The sequence below is a fragment of the Apodemus sylvaticus genome, chromosome 3 (assembly GCF_947179515.1).
Source record: "Apodemus sylvaticus chromosome 3, mApoSyl1.1, whole genome shotgun sequence".
Lineage (NCBI taxonomy): Eukaryota > Metazoa > Chordata > Mammalia > Rodentia > Muridae > Apodemus > Apodemus sylvaticus.
The window spans coordinates 35,215,135-35,224,352 of NC_067474.1; the positions used below are offsets into that span (position 1 = coordinate 35,215,135).

The window sequence follows — 9,218 nt, forward strand, 5'->3', positions numbered from 1 at the left end:
ACATCTACTGTTTTGCTTGCTATGCAGTGAAATACTTAACATAAGATTCACGCAGAACATTTTTTCAAAAGGCACGATTTCCTCCACAGAAAAGAACGTTTTAAAAATGTGTGGCAGTAAAAATCATCACCTTTGGGGACACTGAGATACTTATTTTGCTGTGAACCCTGAAACTCAAGACCAGAATGCTTTCAGAATGAGAGGCTATGCCAGAGTCTAGGGGTCCACAACCTATGGGCTGGTCATTGACTGTGTTTCTTCACCCCATCCTTAAACTTTGCTCCACTAGAGAACTGGAGAGGCTCACTGTTCCTAATCAGACACCATCCCCAGAATTAGGACAACCAAGTCCTTCTGGTCACCACTTCACTCTACTGTGTCCACGCCCCTGCTCCTTCCACTGAAGGCGCGTTAGGGGTCATGCTCGCCACGGCCCCCAGCCTCAGGGTCGCTCTGGTCGTCAGTGAAGCAGACATCCACATCACTGTCCTCGCTCTTGGGATCCCCAGGCTCCAGAGCGTAGCCGGGCTCCGCGCCCGGGCCGTCGCCCGCCTTGGCTATCAGGCTCTGGCCTGGGTGGCGGGACTTGACGTGACGCTCCAGGTCTCGGCGGCGCACCAGCACCTTGCCGCAGAACTCGCAGCGGTAGGGCGTATTGCCCTCCGCGTGGAGTCGGATGTGCTTGTTGAGATTGCTGGGGTCGCCGAAGGGCCGCAGGCACACTTTGCACTTGAGCGGCTTGTAGCCCGTGTGCGTCCGCATGTGGATCTTGAGCCCGTACTTGCGGGAGTACAGCTTGCCACAGTAGAGGCACAAGTGGCCCGTCTTGGGCTTGCCTGCCGCGCTCCCGCCACCGCCGCCACCCCCGGGGCCTGTCGCCGCCACTACGGCTGGAGGCAGCGTCCCCGAGTCCAGGCGGGCGCGACCCTTCCCAGCTGCCATCTCGGACAACTGCTGCGTGTGCATGGCGATCTCGCGGTCGATACCCGCCAGGGAGCCCAGCTCGGCCGGCCCGATCGCCGCCGCCGCTGCCGCCGCCGCCGCCGCCGCTGCAGCAGCCGCCGCGGGGCCGCTCAAATAGGAGATGGACTCCGGGTATTTGAGCAGCCCGCCCAAGTGCAGCTTAAGAGGGTAATAGGCGGCCGGAGGGCCGTAGAGCAGGTCTCCGCTGTACACCGTGAAGGCCGGCATGACGGCGGGCAGGGGGCTGCACTCGCCGCCGGGGTACGCCTTGAGGCTGCCGGCGTCGAGGGGCGGCAGCGCGCAGCGCTCCACAGGGAGCCCGGGCGCCGGGAGAGCAGCGTAGCGCGCGGCGGGCAGCGAGGCAGCGGCAGCGGCAGCGGCGGCGGCGGCGGCGGGCGGGGCCCGCTCCACGTGCTTGAAGGCCGACGCCTCTTCCGGGTGGCCGGCGAGCAGGGGAAAGGCCCGCAGGGCGCCGGGACACTGCAGGCCGGCCGGCGGCGGCTCGCCCGCCAGCAGGCACTTGGGGTGGTGGTGGTGGTGGTGGTGAGCATGGTGGTGATGGTGGTGGTGACCCGCCGGGCTCTCCCCACTACCCGGGCGCCCGCCGGCCCGGCCCCCGCCCAGCAGCCGGCCTAGCGCCAGCCCCGGCCCCTTGCCGCCGCCCTCTTCCCGGTAGGGGTCGCTCTGCGCAGCCGCCCGGGCCAGGCCGGCCGGTTTGAAGGCGGAGCGCACACCCGGGTAGAAGGGCAGGCCTCCGCTGCCGGCCGAGGAGCCGCCCACGATCCCCAGGAAGTGACTGTGCGCGCGGTCCGGCTGCTCCTTGCCCTTCTTGGGCGTTCCCCACTTGCCCGGCGGCGGGGAGGTGGCCAGGGGCGCCAGGGAAGTTTCCCGCTTGATGCTCTCCCGCGCCCCGCACGTCTGGGCGAGCTGAGCGGCCTGCACTTGGGGCCGCAAAGCGGCAGCCTGGACGGGCGCCGTCAGGTCCGGGCCGGTGGGTTTCGGAGGGAGGCCGAGGCCTTCTGCCACCGGGGAAGCGCCGGGCCGGGCGGCGAGCTCCTGAGGCAGGAAGGCGCGGGCCCCGCCGCCACTGAGCGCGCAGTGGAAACGCAGGTGTGCCTTGAGGCTGTTAGGGTAGCGAAAGGTCCTCCAGCAGTACCAGCAGATGTAGCGCTCCTCCCCTGGGCAAGAAAGGGGAAGAGTAACAAGTTGAGAAGCAGGCACAGCCCGGGTTCGACCTGTGATGTGGCAGAAGCAGGTGTGATAAGGATGAAGGTCTTAGGGCCAAGGGAGAAAGTTCAGTAACCCTATCAAGAACCACCCGAAGCAAGCGTGTAAATGGCCAACCCTTGTCACCTCCATCCTCAAAGGCCTGCTTAAAGAGCAAAACAGGTGACCTGGACCTTTCCAGTGAAGACTTCCACCAAGCCCTCACAGTAAATCTCCTTTGGAAGAGCCCTGCTCAGGAAGGCTAGCCTGGAAGAGCAGAGAGCAGCTGTTGCCTTAAATCAAGTGTTGAGGCTGTGCTGTGCCTGTGCCCATCTGTTGGCGTTTGCAGAATAGGTGGCGTATGTCGACGAGTTTGGATAAACTGAACAAAGACCAATCTAATAGTCGTGAGCGCCTCATTACCAGGCGAGACAATATCCTGTATGTATGGGCCATATGTAATCATTCCTTTTCATATAACAATGTCTTTTGTGTCCTCTCTCCGCCCTTTTACCCCCTCCCAGACTTAAACACTTGCTTGAGGTTTTCCTGGAGCGTGACCAAATGAATCCCCACATAAGGATGTTGGTTTGCTAGTCTTCAAAATAATTTGCACCCTTATTTCCTAGCTCAACTTTATGTGATTGGATTGGAGGGGGAAAAAAACACTACTTCCTGATATTCTGCAATGGATACTGATGTTTTGAGGATGATAGTACATTGACTTTTCGTTGTTTTACACGGTGGTTAATTAACCCCTCGATAGGTGCACAAATACAAGCTTAGAAAACATTTGAGCAAGAGATATTTCATTTAATAAATATATAAAAATTAGAAAAGTCCTCGGCTTCTTAAAGTGCAGATTTCTCTACCACAAGGGCTGTGCATGCGTGTACTTGTGGGGTCAATTCTGCGTGTCTCTTACATCATAACTGTTTGACTTGCTAAGGTCTGCAAACACAATCCAGAGACAGGTACATGAGATAGCTCCTAATTGGGTACTAGAAACTAATTTCTACGTACTAGTGTGCATACAATGCAGTTTTATTTTTTTAAAGTGATTAATAATACTAAAGATGTCTGTGAGAAAAGTTGATTGGGCCATGAGGAAATTCCAAAGTATATTATAGATCTCTTAAGATGTACTAGAAATGTTACATTCTCCCTCTTTAGGTGCACTCTGCTCGCACTTGTAAAACATTGCTACAGACCCCATCATGGTGGGATGTACTAGCACTTGGGAAGCAAAGGCTGGCAGATCTTTGTGAGTTCAGAGTTCAAGGCCAGCTTGATCTATATAGTGAGTTCCAGACCAGCCAGGGCTACCTAGCAAGACTGTCTCAAAGGAAGGGAAGAATGTATTCCCCAGGAGGTCAAAGGAGACCTGGGAGAAATGGCGGGACAAGGATTTACCTATAATAGTCTATCCCGGTTGTTTATTGAAGACTTAGGCAAGACCATCTCAATATTCCTGCTGCCTATGTTAAGCAGGACTTTACATAGAAAAGATGTTTTAGTAAAGCAACTCTTGGAAAGACACGTGACCCCTTAGTTCTCTTTGGGTCTGAAATTGAGAAGCTCTATTACCGCAGCTCTTCAAAGGAGTTTTCAGTCTGTTCCAGAATGACTCTGCCAATGCCACGCCAAGTAAGCTTTGTTCTTAAAAATGAAGGGGCAGCAACTTAATCTTTCTATGAAACGGAAACTAACTTAAGTTAGCCAGTACTGTTAAACCAGATGATGTCCCTACTTACTTCTTCCTCTTGTTAGAATGTAACAAAAGTGTGTCCATACGTGCCTGTGTGGGTGTGTGTTATTCCACACATGACTTTTCCAACTTCACTTCATCAACAGGTTTTGCAGACCCTCAGGTTCAACTCTTGCCAAGTGAGCAGTCACACTTCATAAATGACTTTACCCTCCCCCTCATGTAACTTTAAAGATGTTAGGCATGCCTAATCTAGAAATATGAGGTTCAAAATAGGGTGTACCTTCCCTAACAGGAAAATGATAGCGTGGTTTTTTTTTTTTTTTTTTTTATCATTTGGCTTATGACATTTATAAAAACCAGTTGGCTGGATTAGAATGCGTGATTAAGCCCAGTTGTTCTTCTGTTTAGTCGTTCCTGTGTACAAGTGTTCTGGGCTGGAACAGTTTGCTGCTGCGGAGTTTCAAGTCTGAGTGTTCCCCTATGAGACAGCAGCAGTTACTATTGACCAAAGAATCTGATAATGTAGTTCAAGGAACAAGCCAAATCAGTATCGTTCTTATAAATATTGAACATACCAATCTATTTTTAAACAAACAGAATTGATTTGCCAGAGGACAGTGACACTTTGAAGTGAAATGACTCATTGCTCTGAATAATGTGTCCCACTCATGAAGTGTTCGCTAATTACCACACTTTTATCAAAATATACCTGTTTCTAAATGGGTGCCGTGATGCAGCAGTTCCGGAGGAGATGGATTAAAAATACTTTGGAACATTTTTTTGTTGCCTATAAATAAATAGCTTCTTTGGAGAAATTACGAACAAGCTCAAACCATTGTCAAGGGGTTGGGAACGAGGACCAGGGGATGCCCTGTGAAGGCTGAGAGTGGAGTTTCAAGACCTAAAGGCTTTTAGCTCTTCCCAGCCTTCTCCCCACAGGAAACGTCCTCCGTGCTGAGTGGAAGGGCTGAAAATGGTTTTCCCTTTAGTTGCTGCACTTCAATTTGCATGGATTGGCTCTTGGCTTGAAAGGAATCAAATAAATCTGAGAAGAAACTGGGAGACATCCCAGATTCTGTTTAAGTAGACTTAGTAAGGGGATGAATAAATCCCATTTCAAGTAAGGACATTAGGACCTGCCAAGGAGCCAGCTGTAAGCACTATAGTCAGATACACAGCTCTCCTGACAAGCTTACAGAGAAGGAGCACCCTTGCGCCTTTAAAAAAAAAAAAAAAGGCATTCTAGGTTTAAGATTTGGTTTCTAGAATTCAAAATGTAATCATTGTAGCTTCAGCCTCTAGAATTGAGGATGTAATCGGTGTAGCACATCAAGTCTCCTTTACTGTTTCTTAACTGAGTAAATGTTTGTCATTCGGAATGCAACAGGAAAGGAAGAACAGTGCAGTCCATACGGAGAGAGCACCCGCCTGCCATTGGGGACCAGTTAGTACTCACTTTTATTACCACTCGCTTATGGCTGTGGGTTAGCAGTTCCCTCTCTCCCTTGTCAGGAGCATGAATTCAGTTTCCACAGAGCTAAACAGAAAGATTCTTCAGGTCTGTGGTCACCTGAGAAGAGCTGGACTCTACTCTCGCTCACCCTCACTGTCAGGGAGACCTCAGACCAGTACCTTTCTCGTCATGAGTCGGAGTCGCCGTGGTAGGGATGTCAAACCACTGAGCCAAGGAGTTAGAATACCACACAGTCAGCTCTTCCCCGGGCTGGACGTCTCGCAATGCTCGGTAGAAGATCTGGGAGATAGACAGATAGATAGATAGATAGATAGATAGATAGATAGATAGATAGATAGATAGATAGATAGATAGATAGATAGATAGATAGATAGATAGATAAAATGGGTTTTGTGTTATTTCCTCGATGGTTGGGAATAAAGATTCAAAGGCTTCTTGGAGAAGCTACTGGATAGCTTGGAATCTCATCCTCCAAACTTTAAATAACAAAACAAAAGTTTCTTTCTTACAGGGTCATTCATTGGGTTGTTGAAGAGACAGTTCTTGCCTTTCAAAAAGTTCTTTGCTCATGAAATGCTGGGCTGCTTTGGGGACCTTTAGTAGATGGAACTGGAATTGATAACCCGAAGGGGCTCTGACAGTACCTGTCCTCCTGGTAAGTCTGCAATAGCTTCCAGAGTCTGCTCCTGGGGATTCCTGGCTGCCCGGATTAACCCTATCCACTCCAGAGGGGAGCCCCCTGACTCGTCCACCAACTCCCCTCTCACCATGCGCACCTGCAACACAAGCAGTGGTCATTACCCAAGGTGCCACAGGCAGGCTCACAACCCAGAGGAAAGTTTATCCTCCAGCCCGCCGAACTCAGGAAAGCGGCTGTGTTCTCTTTGACCCAACTTCTAGGAGCTGCAGGAAAAATTCTTCAGCCCCCCTCCCACCCACCCCCAGCTTAGAGAGTGGAAAAATAATGGAGTCTGGATAGTACACAGTATCACCACCAACAACAACAACAACAACACCAACACCAACAACAAGAAGAACACACACACACACACCTTGGAAACACCAGCTAGAAATGGCATCCTCTCAGAGCTCCTGGGTGTATCTTATTGTAAAACCCACCACCCCTTCCCCAAGTGAGGTTCTGGGATCCTTAACACTGAGATAGAATGGCTTCTAAGTTCAAACACATCCCGAAGCCTGGAGCAGTACTCCTACCCTGTTACTCAGTCTCCCAGTTGTCTAGTACCGCACTAGGCGCAAGTGAACTCAGCAGTGAGACGCCCAGAACAAAGCGAGCACGAAGAAATTTTGCCTGCAGCTAGCAAGCCATTTAAAAGCAATTAAATTGCGTTTAAAGAGAGAGGCGTGGTAAGCTTCAAAACCCGGTGTTGCCTGGGATTAGAAACAAGGGGCTTTCTAGAATCTGGAGGAAAATAAAAAAACGCTGGCCCTGCTCCTCCCTCTAGAAAGATACTTCTTACAAGAAAGCCGTGGGAGGTTACTAAAACCAAGGTCTTTCCTTTTTAAGCAAGCTTTCCATTTCATTCCCTGGTTGCTGACTGCCAGTCCTTGGCTGCTAAACCACCCTCTGAGGTCAAAAGTCTTTACTTTCCCCTCAGGTCAGGGATCTTGACGGTGTGTGTTGGAAGTGGGGGTGGGGTCAAAGTGGGAGAGTTGTACCTGGCCTCTTGGCTGGGAACTCCGACTCTAAGAGCCAGCTGCAAGGTTTAACTAGGTGTCCTCTTCAGGATCGGCTCCCCTACCTCTCAACGGGCATCAAAATTAATCACCTGGCTCATCCCTTCTCCATTTCCTACCCAAACCTACAAGCAAAAGGGGTTGAAGGTTGGGGATACAGTCCAAGAACTAAGAGCCTCCCAAGGATTATCTCTTCGGTGAAATGGAATTAAATTATTTAAAACAAAAATGTAAGCCCCACATTAGTAAACAGAACGGGCGAAAGGTCTCTCCACCCGATGACTCCAACGAAAAGAATATGTTTGCAGGGGAGGCAAGGACCGAGGTGGAAGTTAGGGGTCTCCATCACCTTTCTGAGGACACCCTGTAGCACTGAGAAAACTACCGGTTCCCAGCGACTCCCCATATCTACAGACCCTGGCGCACTGAAGTCTGTCCCGGCCCCGCTATGCCCTCCCTTCACCACCACCACCACTCCCCGCCCCCATGCAGCTCAGTTATCAGACATGCAAGGGATACTCGGATAATTCTGGTCTTCAGACTTAGCAGGTATCCCTTTTCTCTGCTGCTCCTCTCTACCCCTTTTCTGGATCAGGGCAATAGGAGGTGAGAGGCAAGGGACGGAGATCCAGAATGGCCCAGTACCTTTTTCTTGGGCCCTGGTTCCCTGCGATCTGACAGGTACTTGCCCAGCTTGAAGGTGCCAGGCACCGGCCCAAGGCGCAAGCCAGCCGGGATGCAGCAGTCAGCGTTCACGCTGGTGGCCGAAGTGCGGGAAGTCCCGTGCATTGTTGCCACCGCCGCCAGGCAGACGCTGGGGCTCGCGGGGTCCTCCACGGGGCGCAAGTGACAGAACCTGGAGCAGCCGCATGCAGAGGAGGGACGCGCACCCCGACGTGCGTCTTCTGTCCGCAGAGTGACGCGGGCGGGCATGCACTGCGCCTTTTCAATCCGGGCGGGCGCCTTTTGGCACCGCGAGCGCAAGGGCGCGGAGTTTGGTGAGAGAGTTGCGCTGTGAAGCAGCTGCGGAGTCCCACCCGAGAGGGTCACATGGAGTGGTTCCCTCAGCCCCCTGCATAATCGAGGCCTCTGAATGGCTAGCACACAATGGTCCAGGCGACCTTCCCATTCCTAAAAATCCAATTTGTCAAGGGCGAAGAAAAGGCGCTGGTGAATCAAAGGTCCGGCGGGACCATTAATCCTCAGCATGGGGTATTGTCCCTGAGACAGTTACGATATTTTAAGTGACAAATCCACTGTATAATTTCTCCATAAATTTTACTTCCTTTTATTGTTCACCGACAAACCAGTTTTGGGAAATAAGTGACTACTTTAAGTCTACTTGGCTGATTCCTTTGAGCCTTGGTCTACTTCAAAGATTCTTAATTCTCTCCCCTTGGCTTTATTGTAAAGGAGATTAAACAAAGGGACGGGGACTGTTTGGAGGACTTGTTAACTTCTATTGATTTCTGGCGTGTGCCATACAGAAATTAGGCAGGTACTTGATGGGAAAACACCAGAAAATACCTACACTTTTTAAATAACGGCCATAGTACCATTTCGGGGATTGGGTTCAGGCCAGTCCACAGTTTAGAACTGCTTTAGTTCTTTCCTAAACCTCGATCGCCAGAACTATTTGAGAGGGGCAAAAGCCAGCTGAGTATCAAGTCTCCCTGTCGCAACTCAGGGTCCGCACTTTCCCTGAGGAAGCGGCCAGCCACAAAGCCAAGAGCTTCGTAAGGAGATCTGCTCTGCAGATGGAGCTGCAGCGTCGAAGACCTGGGAAGTTCTCCTGCGGGGTTATTAATCACGTCTTCCCACCGGCAACCCATCAATTCAAACCTTGTTTTGCTTTTAAGTTGAAAACGAAGGAGAAAGTCCTGACACTAACTTCTCCAGAACCAAAAGGATGGGTTTTGGACTTATTTTTAAAGCAAACCACCGACAACAAAATCGTCTCTCAGTCTCTCAATGGGGAAAGGGGTGCCATATTTGTGTCAATCCTGGGCACCTTTCTCCAAATCTCACGCAACAATTATTGGAGCCACCAAGAAACTCCTCCAGAGGCTCCAGAGCTGTTGTGTCCTCACTCCCAACTTGTTCCCATCCCCCACTTCATCCAGGGCTCACAGAAAGTAGAACCCGGAGCAAAGTGCTCACTGCTTC

At 51.2% G+C, this 9,218-nt stretch overlaps 1 protein-coding gene across 1 annotated transcript; it reads right to left on the reverse strand.

Annotated features, from left to right (window-relative positions):
- Window positions 1-411: 411 nt before the first annotated feature.
- Window positions 412-7,985, reverse strand: Prdm13 (PR/SET domain 13). The gene is made up of 4 exons (XM_052175776.1): window positions 7,698-7,985; window positions 5,999-6,130; window positions 5,513-5,633; window positions 412-2,141 (listed from the first exon to the last, which is right to left on the reverse strand). Exons 1-4 carry the CDS (start codon window positions 7,983-7,985, stop codon window positions 412-414), a joined length of 2,271 nt encoding a protein of 756 aa, XP_052031736.1.
- Between the last annotated feature and the right edge of the window lie 1,233 nt (window positions 7,986-9,218).